At 37.8% G+C, this 14,057-nt stretch overlaps 1 protein-coding gene across 1 annotated transcript in view; it reads right to left on the bottom strand.

Moving 5' to 3' along the window:
* LOC115434306 (receptor tyrosine-protein kinase erbB-4-like) overlaps window positions 1–14,057 on the bottom strand; it is a 458,688-nt gene that overhangs the window by 89,831 nt on the left and 354,800 nt on the right. The window contains exons 14-16 of the mRNA XM_030156187.1: window positions 13,417–13,510; window positions 5,692–5,846; window positions 1,742–1,786 (exon numbers count right to left, since the gene is read on the bottom strand). Of these exons, the coding sequence (XP_030012047.1) occupies window positions 1,742–1,786; window positions 5,692–5,846; window positions 13,417–13,510 (294 nt within the window). The remainder of the gene's footprint in view (window positions 1–1,741; window positions 1,787–5,691; window positions 5,847–13,416; window positions 13,511–14,057) is intronic.

Genomic DNA, 14,057 nt, shown 5'->3' with positions numbered 1-14,057 from the left:
AGGAAACAGAATTCGCACTTTGAACACATGTAAAGGACATGTTGGACTAAAGTCACAGGTCCTTTAAATAATGAGGCACTCCCTCTTTTAACTAGAAACAAAGCTGTAATGGTTGTACTAAACATTAACTACAGAGGGCTTGGGTTAAAGAGAGTATTTTTGGAGAAACTGTTCCAAACTATTTTCTAAGTGTCATGGCAAGTCATGCCAAGTTTCTTATAAGTCAGAACTCACAGCATTCAAGTCCCAGCCAAGGCTGAAGTCCAGGTTTGGACTCTTACATAAATAGTTTGACATTTTTGGAAATTGCATTACTTGTTTTCAAACAGAGGGTTGGACAGGCAATCAATACTATTCTCATACAGTATCTGTATGAGAACAGAAGCCAGAAGGTTATTGCCTTAGCTTAGCACAATGTAAAAATGAGTTCTGGTGCAGGATCTGTTGCAGGGAAAACTGCAACAGGAAGTCAATGAACCTAACGAAGAAAGATATGCAATGCAAAACTCTATAAACCACAGCTTCTCCCTCTGTGTGTGAATAAATATGTGTGCAGGAGGAAGAAGAACAAGTAAAAATGTCAACGTAAACCTCAACTTGATCTGATTTATAACATGTAGCTGTATCAATTTAGGACAGTTGTATTTGCACAAATTCCTAATGAGGACATTAAATATATAGTTTTTTTTTTTCTTAAATATATAGTTTTTTTTTCTTACTAGAGGCTTTTTTGGAATTTTTTTTGTTGGATCCAAATCAAATTTCAGGGTGGTCTTGGTCCAGCGTGGTTTCATTCATTTACTTTTTGGATGGTTTGCAATTTCAGAACAATGACAGGTTACATAGGACACAAAAACACAAAAAAGACAAACAAATATGAGAGGAAGAAGTCAAAATGAAAACTAACCTGACTAAATGTATAAAATTTTACACAAAAAACAGGAGCATCGGTTCAGACTTTCCGATGTGAAAGTTTCTCCAATGTGCAAAGGTTTCACTGACTTACTATTAGGCCTTGTTCACACATCTACTTTTAACATATGCAGATTGTATCCACTTTCATTTTATGAAGTCTAGAAAGCAGAATAAAACACAAAAACATTGACTGGGTTTGAAATGTGATTCCAGATGGATTTGTCCAGATGCACCTCAGTCTGGACACTCTTAGACCGTGTTTTTCTGCATTACTTGCAGTGCAAAACACAACAGACCCCAAACCTAGAGTAAAATAAGTGCCCGATAGAATGTACACAGTATGATGCTACTAGCAAAACTCTGCAGAGGAAAACATGGAGAGAAGGTTTATGGACAGAGGCTGAATACAACGTCAGCAGATCTGTTGGAGGGGAATCCTCTGCACAGGACAAGCTAGAAACAATGCAAAGCTGCGTGAACTGCATCAGTGGTGTAGTTCTCTTGTTAATGATGCCGCCATCGTTCTCCCTGTAGCTCATGTAGCACAGGTTGGTGATGCTTTAATGCACAAATGTGATGTGATTGCTTGTAAATAACAATGCTGATGATCCATCTTCCACATCTGATTTACCAAAGCGAGACATATTCAATAAGACAATAAAGCTGAGATCCCACCAGGCACAAGACTCATTTAAGGAAAATACGTGACCACTTTTCATTACTCAGTGTCATGAGAAACTCTCTAATTGGGGCTTTGATGAGTCTAAGCAGGATCAGATGGCTGTATCCCAATCCCACATTACAAATGTATCCGGAGATCCCTTACCTGTCCATCATCCCGACACAATCTTGGAGTCTTGGCCCGACGCACCTGGAGGGCAGACAAACCAGAAAGATCATCCATTAAATCAGCGACAGGTTATGAGTAAACCTCATGTTGTCTTTGGTTCGCGTCAATCAGCTGTCACTGGGAGGGGACCTGAGGAAAATTGAATCCTGAGCACGACTGACCACTTGTCATTATGACAGGAAGAAGTGTTTGAAAGGGAAGGAGCTGCTAGGGTTTGGAAGATGTGATATTTAAATGGACCCTCAGACTGGGAGAACATTTCTGCATCACTGGGTCTTTGGCCGATTGGGCCTTTCTAGTCGTCTTGACTCTTAACAGGGTTTTTTTGGTCTGACAGATGGTCTGACGGAAATGCAGATAACGTGTTGTTTTTGTTGGGACTGTGTCATTTTTCTGTTTTTTACTATTCTGACAGAAAACTGAGTGTTTGGACTAAACTGAAGGCAACTATTTGATCAGATATGACAAGATATGAAGATTTTCCAAAGAATAAAAAATAATCCTGTCAACCACAAGGAAGGACTGTACATTGCACATCCATATATACTTCAGAATCACATTTTCTTTAAATCGAGGTACATCCTCTGATATATCCTACTTTTTCAGAATTTCCTTTTCTTGCAAAATATGCAATTAGCATGTGGATTTTGCACCTCAGTGACAAAACTGGTATCAAATTATCCGTAAGAACCTCTCTTTTTGGTTTTGTGTTTTATCCAAATTGAAATTGCTTCAGTGTTTGATAGTGTAGTTTCTGTTTTGGGTAAAACAGTATATCAACCTCCAAATGATCTGGAATAAGTTCAACACATCATACATCTATTTATGTTACAACTTGCTTTAATTGTGGCATTCTTTCACATTTTAAGCAAGACTTTAAATCTAGTTTTACGAAATCTCACTAAGCAAAATTTTCTTACTCAATTGGCAGATTTTCCTGTATTTGGCCCCTTGTCATAGAACTGTTTAATGTCAGCGAATATGATGTCAACAAGGTGTTTTTCTTTTAAAACACTTTCCATTTAAAAATCTCATACTTCTTTCGACTAATAACCCTCCAGGGGGGACTGTAAAACTTTTTTAAGTGAGACCTGTAGCACATTTTCTCTGCTGTATGCAGTGATCGCTACAAACTGGCCAAATGGTGGCGCTGTAATGACTTATTTCAACATATCCTTCTAAGATTGAGAAGTGACAGCTTTACCACTTGAGTCAGTTCTGTTATTGTCTCTTCCCTCTAGAGTAGATGACCTTTTGCTTCCATTACATAATTTCAGTGAAGGAAAAATGAATGCTTCTATCAGTAATTACTGCAATCAGTTGCATGGAGGTTTTTCACTTAGGTCAGTGTGACTTTGAAATGATGTGGTTGCACACAGACCGTGTTTTGACTCTCTGCAATTCTAGTCTCTCTTATTAGACTTAACTACCTAAAACCATTAGGGACTTATTTTCAATTAAAGTCACCATAACCTTTATTTCAAATTCAGATGCAGGACATCCTCTGTTTGATTTGACATGTTTTAAATGAAATGTTAACAATCAAAGTCATGTGACTGCTGTAGTGCTAATGTTCTGATCTGTAAGAAAAGCAGATTTTAACATTAGGTAAGCAGGAAGTGATTAGAGTACACTCTTAGCTGCTCATTAATTCCTGCTCCTTGTGTGTGAGGAGGACTTTGAACAGCAGGGTAGACTCAGGAGAGCAGTTTTTGACTGCTTCTGTGTGTATGTGCCTGTGTTTTTGTGTGTGTGTGCCGCATGAGCACACAAGACACAACAAATTACATAGCAAATTAGCAGAGCGGGCTAACTTTGGAATTAAATCCGTGACAACTGTGGCTCCTCCGAAGTTGCTTCGTTGTCAATTAAATGGTGCACCAAATAGCTAATTAGCAAGCAATCAGTGTCTGTATCCAGTGTGTGTGTGTTTTCTTTCTACTCCTTCGACTTCTCTGACAATAAACATCATGAGGCAGGAACACCCTGTGCAGGTTTCTCTACTTGGGTTGTAATTTGTGAAACAGAATAGTTCCATGCTTGCCTAAAACACCTCCCTGGTGTTATTTGTTGCTTCTTTTTCATTTGATATGAGTTGCAGCATTTCTGCTTTAATTGGCCGCCCTGCCAACCTGTCCTCTGCGACTGATGTTATGTTCCTGACCTTTGACCTTTGCATGGTTTACTCAGCCCGTAGCTGCAGGGCAGGCTGATATGACAAGGCATGATGGAGGCATTGTCATGCCAACGACAGGTTAGTGTTTATAGTGTATAACTGTCACGGGAAGAGTGTTATAAAATCCCTTCCCACCTCGGATCACCTCTCCATCCCTGTTGCTAGGTTTCAAGGCTCTACCTTTGTTTGCTGAGACCATGGGCTGCTCTCTGTTCTCTGACCATCTCTGATGCTATTCTCCTATATATAGTGAGCCAGTCAAAGGCCACGGCTTATGTTCAAAGTCGCAGCCACGCTGACTTCAAAAGGCCAGCTTGAGAGGATGATGTTGTAAACCCAACATGCTGGTAAACACAGAGAGAACGGCATACCAACGTTTTATCCACAGATTGGACCCTGTCCTGTTTTGGCCTTGGTTTTGTAGCGTGTGTGCACTTAGTGTTAAAATGTCCAAAGTCATGTCTTCAAATGGTTTGTGTTCAGAGATCAAGAGCTGAGTATCCAAATGTATTCTTTCATCCCAAACAGGATTATACTCATGCAATACCTGTATTATAAGTGTTAAATGGTAGTTTGCAGGAATTAGGGGGATTCAGCAGAAATCATATTCAGAATTAGGTTTTTGTTTATATATAATCACTGGAAAATAAGCACTGTGTTTTCTTTACCTTTCTATCTCCAACACAGTGCATTAAATGTACTGTATGCATTTAATTAACTACACGTGTTTTAGTATTGTCTGTGTTCGTATTATAAGGGTTTTTTTTTTTTTTTACAACTATTGTTATTGTTGTGTCATATCTATCTATTCAACCCCTAACAATATGCTGCTTGCCTAAAAAGCTACTAAAACTTACTGCATTTCACTTTCTACTAATGTTTAAGTTCATTTATTTTAAGGATAAGATGACAAAAAAACAAAAATACCAGACAACTTCCATGTAAGGATGTTTTAAGTTCAACTTTACTAAAAGTTACGCAATCCAATATGCAAATTAGATAAGTACATTTACTCCCATCATAAACTTTGGGTCATACACCATATTTTTCTCATTTACAGTATGACTTTATCTCTTACCACTTTCAAGATACAGCTTCTTGAAGTCATGATATCAATTTTTTTTTTTTTTTTTTAACTCTGGCGTCTGAAGGGTTAACCCAAAATATCAGGGAAGAAGATGAAGAAAAGGAAATACAAATGTAATTTTCTGATTCTATTTTTGTTTACAGTAGATGTTTTCATTTTACAGAACCCTCCAGTGCCCTTAGTTGTGGGACCAGGACTCTCTGTTTCTGTAGAGCCACTTCTTCACTATCCCTCTTTCACGCCTTGTCTTACATATATAGCATTTGCTCACTATACGTTTCTGCTAGCCGGTTTATATCCCCCAAAGCCCATGGTCTCTCTGCAGTAGTCTCTTTATTCACAGTTCATCTGCACTGTGCTCAGTGTGGTCTTCAGGGTCAATGCATTCCGGCCCTGACGGGAGGACCTGCAGTAGGCAGCTATAGGAATCGAGCTGCTGCAAGATTAAGCCGTCTTGTCTCTCTTCGTATTTTCTTTTTTTTTTTTTTCTTCTTGGGCAGGTGAAGCAACACAGCCACGAGGCCACCTGAGTTCAACACTACGATGCTTTTAACAGCATAAAAATGCTGAATATACTCAGGATAAAGTAGGAATGCAGGCAAACACTTCAGAGGAACTCATGAATTCATGGTCAGGTATCTGGAGGTATCTTGTCTCTCTTACCCCTGGGTGCAGTTGGCATGGCAGGGATGACACTCGTTGTTGGCCTTGGCATATTTGAAGATGAAACTATTGGCCCCCTGCACCCCATCTGGACACTTCTCCACACAGTTGGGTCCATCTTTGAAGTGGAGGCATTTTACACATTGGTCTGGGCCCTAAAAGAAGAGAGGAGGGAGATGAGAGGACAGGTTAGGAGGCAGACAAGGAATGGAAAAAGAAAAAAAAAGAGAGAGAACGAGGGCAAGGTTCAATAAAAAGATTAGAACAGGGAGACGATGAGCAAAGGTGGAGGAAAAACAATGTGAGGTAAAAGTATAATAGGATAGAGGGAGAGAAAAGAATGGAGATGTAAGAATATGGATAGGGGGGAGGAGAGAATTGAACAGAATCAAATTCATTCGTGGGGAATCATGTCAATTTGCTCACTTCCTACCACGGCTAATGTCGCTGGCAGGGCTCACATGAATTCCATTCACTCATTTATAATATGTTGAGCAAAATTGCCTAGAGTGTATTCTGCTGCACCCTGGTTCAAATTGGCAAAATGCATAAGGAATCAGGTCATGTCAAAGTACGGCACATCGAATGTGATGGAGGAGATGACAAGTATTAACTGAGCAGGGGTTCGGCTGCAGCGGGATCATGAATAAGTACGACGGAGCGTGCATGTGTATGTGCAAGCAAAGCTGGCTGTGCTGTGGGCTTTCTTCCACACTCACGTCTGAAGCAGTGACTAAAGTGTGATGGCAACGCATGAACTTGCGATTCTGCTCGTGTAGAAGTTGGCAAGATGCACCGTTGGGTTTCTGGAAGTTTCGACGTCGTTGCTAATGACAACCACGGTGACCTGATGGGCAGCTTCTCACGGTTTGACGCGTTCAGACACACGCCATCAATAAACATTATTCTCACTTTGCATGTGTGTGAGTGTGTGGATGCGTTTGGATGTCTAAATGCATTCAAGTATGTCAGAGCGTGCTGTATGCATGTGTATTTGTGTGTGGATGATTGACTCCGGTGTTATTTACTACTGAACTGTGACCAGCATCTCAAAGTCAGCCGCCCCCGTGCATCCTTGAGGAGACTCCCCCTCCCTCTCTTTCTCACACTCAGGGGACAGTTATGAAAGGTTACTTGCACAGCTACCAAATTCCACAAAACAAGTCATGTGGCACATTAATAACTCAATCCACATGTATTCAATTAGTCTCACTGATGTATGGTGAACCAAGGAGAATAGGCCTGCTATTGATATATATAGTTTTACTGTCAGAAAAATCTCAAGAAAAGGCCAAAACCAACAATGGGTTCTCGTTTGTCTTTTATAATTCCAGATTTTCCTTTCCTTTAGAGCATAGGTGTCAAACATGTAGCATGCGGACCAAAACCGTCCCACCACGGGGTCCAGTTCAGCCCGGAAAATGCAAAACGTACATTGAAGATGTTAACAATCAGTGGTGTCAGGTTCCACTTACAGATCAATTCTATCTCGAGTGTGTCACAGCAGTCTTAATAACCTATAAATAATGACAACTACAAATTTTTGTCTTTGTTTTAGAGTAGAAAAAAAAAAAAAAAAAAGCAAAACTAGCCTATATGAAAATCTTCACATTTACAAACTGTCCTTTCACAAAAAATATGAATAACCTGAATAAATATGAACAACATGAAATGTCTTTAGAGAAGGTAAGTGCAATTTTAAGAAGTGGTGCCAGGCACAACAAACCCCGCCCCTCACATGTATTGTAGGTTATTTTGGCATCGATCCAGCTGATGTCATCATGTGTATGTGTGTGCTGATGTCATCATATCAATTGCTTCTATATATGTGCCAAGTTTGAAGTAAATTGAAACAAAATTGATGTTTTAATAGAGTTTTGAAATTTTGCCCATTATAAGTAAATAGGAGAAGAATTAAAATAAAAAAAAATTGAACTTTGACCAACTTTTCCCAAAATTTAATCAGTTCTATTCTGGGTCACTGGCAATCTATAAATCCCAATTTGGTATGAATTCAACCAATAGTCTTGCTGCTTGAGTATTAACAAAGAAACAAAACAAACCGAACCAAAAATAATACCCCTTGCCTACCCCTCAGGGGGCGGGGTAACAGTATTCTGCCCGTTATTACATCTTCTATGTATTTGTGCATTCACATTGATCTGTAAGTTGTAATGCACATGTGTAAAAACTAAGGAAAACTATTCTTAAAATTGCTCTTATTTTTCTTAAGAAATGTCAGCTTCTTCACATTCTTAAGGAAACTTGGTAAATGTTTAAGGAGTTTTTTAAGGAAAAAAAAGTTTAAGGAAGCCTTGTAAATGTAAACATTTTCATAAAATCCTTTCTACTTTTTTTCACTATTATTATTTTACTGGTACAACCTGTTTGAGATCATATTAGGCTGAATGTGGCCCTTAAACTAAAATGACTTCTCTCGGCCTCACACAACAACAACTATGATAATATTTGCTCTGATATCAAAGCAGTTATGGCATTTATCACTTTTCCTCAAGTTTGGAAAACCTTGCTTTAATTTATTACTTGTATCTCATTATGTTTTTTATATTAGTGTCATTTAAAAGTGTTACTTGACATTGTTTCAAATGAAGGTCAGGTCTAAATGCTTGAATAAATGCAAACAAAATGGAATAAAAAAAGAACTCTATTTGCGTAGCACAAGTCATGCATCAACCGCGACTGAAACTAAAAGCAGCCGAAAAGAGCATGAGTTTAATTAAAAACTGATAATTAAATATAATGAAGCAGAAAAACACAAATGAATAACAAAAAGGAAATGACACCACAACTGCATGTCAGTAAAAACACATAAACTCTGACTGAATACAAACATAGCGTCAATGACAAAATTGCATACAGACACAGATAACATAAAATCTAATGTATATCTTATCATTTATTCCACTTTTCTAGGTTTTTAAAATATCATGTGTGTTTTTGGTGCCAATATTTCATTCCTTTCCAAATGTAAAGCACGGTTTCATCTGGTCAACGATGCATGAAATAAGACCAGAAAAAGAACTAACCATCCACAGTGGGGAAATAAAATAACACATAAAAATCCTTATATGACTTTAGTTCACTGAATGGTATGAATATGGCTAAAATAGTTACTTCACCATTCAGCCAGACAGAAAACTGAATAAAAAATACACCATTATACATAAATTGACATTAGTTAATAAATAACTGTATCTAATTTAAGTGATTATGAATGTCTTAAAGTCCTATTGGCAGCAGGAAGAGATCATCAAGAGCTACTTAGGTTGATACTAAAGTGTCCTGATATAATAATAATAATAATAATAATAATAATAATAATAATAATAATAATAATAATAATAATAATAATAATAATAAAAATACATTTTATTTATAGGCGCCTTTCTTAGCACTCAAGGACACTGTACAGTGAAACAGAAGAGTTTAAAAAAAGCAATAAAGCAAAGTAAAAATAAAAAAGTAAAAGTAAAAAATTTGGACAGTGCAATTGTGTTCACAAAGAGAAAGAGGTCCTAAACAGATGGGATATGAGTCTAAACACTGGTTTCAGAGTCAAATACCAGAGGTCATGAAAGGTCCAGTGGGTACATGTGTAAAAATACATGTGTATTAAACATATGTTGCAACACTGGTCAGTAGTGAGACCTTGTAGTGATTTTCAGTCCAGTAAAAGTCTTCAAATCAATCCTAAAGCTGATAGGTGAAATGTGTGCTCTCCTTCTGGACCCAGTGAGCAGTTCAGCATCATGTTGATATATTTATAGGCTTTTATTGGATGCAGGTCTGGATATGGGTACTGAAATCTAAGCTAGAGTCCACAGTGACAACCAGGTTTTAGGCTGGTGTCAGTAGATAAGAGTTACGATTTCCTTTACACAAAGAGCAAAACTAGAATCAAATCCCAAAAGTGCAATGTGGAGTCTGCAGGGTTAAACTTACAAATACACATAATGGCTTACCTTAACCCTTAAAGACCTAAAGACCAAAAGAATCTACTAATTTAAAATGTTGAATGACTTTTGATCTGTTAATCCAATCAATATATTGAACAACATTGATTCACCAGTAAAACAAGTAGTTTGATACATGACAGTGGTTGTAATGCTTGTTTTTATCTTCAGTTTGCTGAAAAAGTCACTTTTCATTTGGATTTACTCTGGACTTAATGAACATTTACATGATCAGTAAATTTAAAAAAAAGTTAAAAAAAAAACAAACAAACCAGATTTTCACTGTAAAATCAAAAATGGAGAGGATAATATTCTAATAAATGGTGAAAAATCACTTAGTAAATGTTAAATATAGAGAATAATTCATTCAGAAGTGACCACGGAAATAGTTGTAGTTCTTTAAGGGTTAAAGCTGCCATAGTTACTTTCCAGCATGTTGTAATTAAAAAGAATCTGATGGGAAACAAGAATTCCATTTTCAGGCTGTAGAATATCTCCATGACCCAGATTTGTCTAACTACAGGTGTTTTCAGACAGTTGGGAGGGTTAAACATGTGACTGACGGCTGTAATTACTACTCACAGATCAGATTCTGTCAGATGCGACAGTTCTGGTGGTTTGACACACAGGTTTAGAAAAGCATCTTCTCTTTTCCACAGTGTTGTGAAACATCATGTTATGTGTATTTCTATGTAGTAGTTTATCCTATATTATTAATTTCATTTATTTATTTATTTATTTATTTGCCGTTTTTCACTGTTTTTATCTGTATTTTCTGGTTTGTATAGTTCATTGATATTTATATTTTAGCTATAAATATTACATAAATGTATGTGTATTTATTTATATGTAAATCTATATGCAGACAGCGAGCCAAAGCAGAAAGAGATGCACTATCTGTGAAAGAAGCAGATCATGGGTATTTTTCGGAGTGAAATGAGGGGCTCAGTCTACAACTACACAGAAAGTGAATAGAGACTATTACACAAGCTAAAAATGACTAGAAACAGCTAAAAATAAGAAACTGGAATATGGACACAGAATGATCCAGACAAACTAAAATGTTTGAGCTCATGTAAAATAGTTGAAAGTTTATTTCTGTAATCTCCATAAAATTTTGTTATTAACATTTACAGCTGTTTCTCATAATAAATTTAATCAAAAAATGCAAGTCCTTTTTAAAATTTTTTGCTATAACACACTGTTTTACACATGTATTACATATAATAACGATAATTAATGGCCAGATATTGGAAGTTAAGCTCTTCCTGAAAAATGTGCAAAAGAATTTACAAAAAAGACATTTTCTGAAAAAAAAAACAAAAAAAAAAACATCATCATCAGCCTATTATAATGGTAGTCATAAAAGGGTCATATTTCTTTTTTGGACTTGTACTGAAAAGAGAGCTTCAGAAAGAAGATGCATATTTCCAAATTCAACTCCTGGAACTTTACCATCTATATATATATGTTTTTTTTACTTTAGCTGCGCAATTCACAAGAAATATGTCACCTCCAACTAACGAGTAATCTTAAGTGGGGTACACACAATGATAATCACACAGTTTTTGTCCTGACTTTCCCCCTTCCAAGGACAGCAAATGCCAGAATATCTAAAGTGTTTTAAGATTAACCTCTAAGATTATCCTGTGGTCTGAGGTGTGTTAAGAGTGAATTTGTTCCGATAACTGGCTCCAAGATGGGCTGGGGCCAACAATAGTAAATATTAAACTTATTCAATATTTACGACCAAAAATCTTCGCGTGTGGGGAAGGCCAACGAGTCATGACTCCGTGAACTGTGATGTGGAACGGAATGTAGCCAATGAAGAAGCAAACTATCTGAGGAATAAGGAGGTGGGTGTAAATAAAAACAAGCATGGCCAACCTGAAACATAAAGTTAGGTGGACCTCAGAAATGGAGGACCAGCTCATGGAGCTGTGGGAAGCCCGACAAGGTCTATTCAACATCTCCGCCATATCGTACCACAGCCGAAACAACATGCTGTGTGTTGTGTTTTCTGATTGTTGCTAAGTTTCGTCTTCTTCATTTTTGTTAGATCACGTTTGATCACCTGAGATATCTGGCTTGGAGGACTAGATTCTAGATCGGTGGTGGGACAGAATCATTTTGTGTGAGGTGTGCTGTGTTAAGATTATCGGAGCACACCACACACAGTACGATCAAAACTGTTCAATGCCTGATTTTTGATCATCATGTGTAGGGTCTGTAAGAGATAAAAAAATCTCTTTAGAATTAGAAAATCCTTTTGTGTGTACCCCGCTTTAGCTGGCTACCAACACACCCCTCACCAGCATAATCAGATACTAACAAATATAGATGAGTGACTCAGTTTCCTGCTGTCAAAATGGTGCTATCACTGAGGGAAAATGTTTTTGCCAGGTTTAAACACTGTCTGTTCAATTTGTTCAGTTTTAAAATGAGTCTCCGTCATTTTACATGATGCCAACATTTACTAAGTCGTGTTTGTATTGTATTTTGACATGAATATAATCAAGACTGCAGTAAACCCAGTCATGATCAAAGTTACCTCAGCTACAAATTGATCATGTTACCGAGTCCATGAGAGCACAAAATAATGTTGCTCTGTTTTAATTAGGATCGTGAACTAACACACAGTATCACAGCATCATTTTACATTTTTCTCTGCTTGACTGGTTCATTCATCTTCTCATGAACAGACGATGCTGCTCAGCTTTTTAAAGTGATGATTGTGCTTTGAACAGAGTCTGGTGACGTGAACTGGTGTATGAAACGGTTTTGCATGTTCACGCTCTTCCTGAAACTCTACCAGGTCGGATCATATTTTGTCCAGGTTTGTGAACTACGAGTACATTATTGTGTTCATTATTCTAATACAAATAATTGATGAATTAATCAATGATGTTGAGTCAATGATGCTGAATCAATGAAGTTTTGAAAAGCATACAAATATGACCGCTGAACGGTTTTGGATGCATGTTTGACATTCGTTCATTTATTCATTATCTGTACCTGCTTTATCCTCACTAGGGTCACTATCCCAGCTACTTATGGGCAAAGGCGGGGTGGACATGTCACCAGTTCACCGACAAACAACCAATCACTCTCACATTCACACCTATGGGCAATTTTAGATTAACCAGTCAACCAATCAGTGCATGTCTTGGGATGGTGGGAGGAAGGCGGAGTACCCAGAGAGAACCCACGCAGACATGGGGAGAACATGTTAACTCCACATAGGAAGGTCCCAGTTGGAATCGAACCCAGGACCTTCTTGCTGTGAGGCATGAGTGTTATCCACTGCACCACCGTGTTGACATTTTTAAGGGAAAACTCAAACATTTTGGGTGAGCTGAGGTGCGATCACATCCGAGACTCTAAAAGTGACTTTACGGGAAGGTCACAAACTAATCTCATTCCGCTGTTTTAGAGCGTGTGTGTGTGTGTGTGTGTGTGCTTGCCAAAAGCATGCCTCATAAAGTAGCCACAGTAGTTTATCATTCCTCCCATTAACCTACCATTCACCTTTGCAAACACTGCACTTATATCTTCTGAAATCCAGCACGCAAAACAGATGGAATCCCACGAAATAAGTTGGAAAAACACTCAAGCACGTAAAAGATATGAGACTATCTCACACAGAAAAATGAGAAGAGAGGTTTTAATCTAAAAGTGAAGTAAAGGCTTTGGAAAGTGCTGCAAGAAGTTGACTTTAAAGGTGTTTTACATGCACTGAGAAGGGTCTTACCTGTCCAAGGCATGTCATGGTGTTACCATCCATCTTCTCACACTGGCTGTCACACTCCAGGCACACGGATCCGTTGGCAAACTCCCGCACTTCCCTGATAGAGATCAAAATAGAGATGCATGTATTATAGATTTGAGAGTGTACTCACATTGAAATATTGATTCAGAGCCTGCTAAGGGAGGATTTTTGAAGTTGCTATGTGAGTAACAGCACAAACTGTACATTGACGCCTTTTGATTTTCAACCAGTATGTGTTATGGTGTCAGGGAGATGAGGTTTCATTTACTCATGCACCAGTTCTGAGAGTCTTCCTCATACTGGCAACCAGAGTGGCAGAGGTGGTGGGGGTGGTGGGGGGCACAAAGGCCGGGGAGGAACTTAACACTATTTGGTCAAGTTAAAGGCTTAGTATGGTCAACAAATGAACAGAGAAGAGCCATGAATAATGAAGAGCTTTTTAAATGATGGGCAAACATGAACGGATGTGTATGGAAGACAGATAGAACTGTACTTTATCTAAGGTGACGAGCAACAGAGGGAATAAACTCTGAATCAAGCATAAAAGATCTAGCAGGAATGAGGAGGATCTAATTATAGAAATGAAATATAATATTCACAATTATACTTTCATTAGTGTATAG

Source organism: Sphaeramia orbicularis, chromosome 2 (genome assembly GCF_902148855.1).
Source record: "Sphaeramia orbicularis chromosome 2, fSphaOr1.1, whole genome shotgun sequence".
In the NCBI taxonomy this organism is placed as follows: Eukaryota; Metazoa; Chordata; class Actinopteri; order Kurtiformes; family Apogonidae; genus Sphaeramia; species Sphaeramia orbicularis.
The sequence above is the reverse complement of the archived record's forward strand: the minus strand, read 5'-3'. Positions and strand labels throughout refer to the sequence as shown.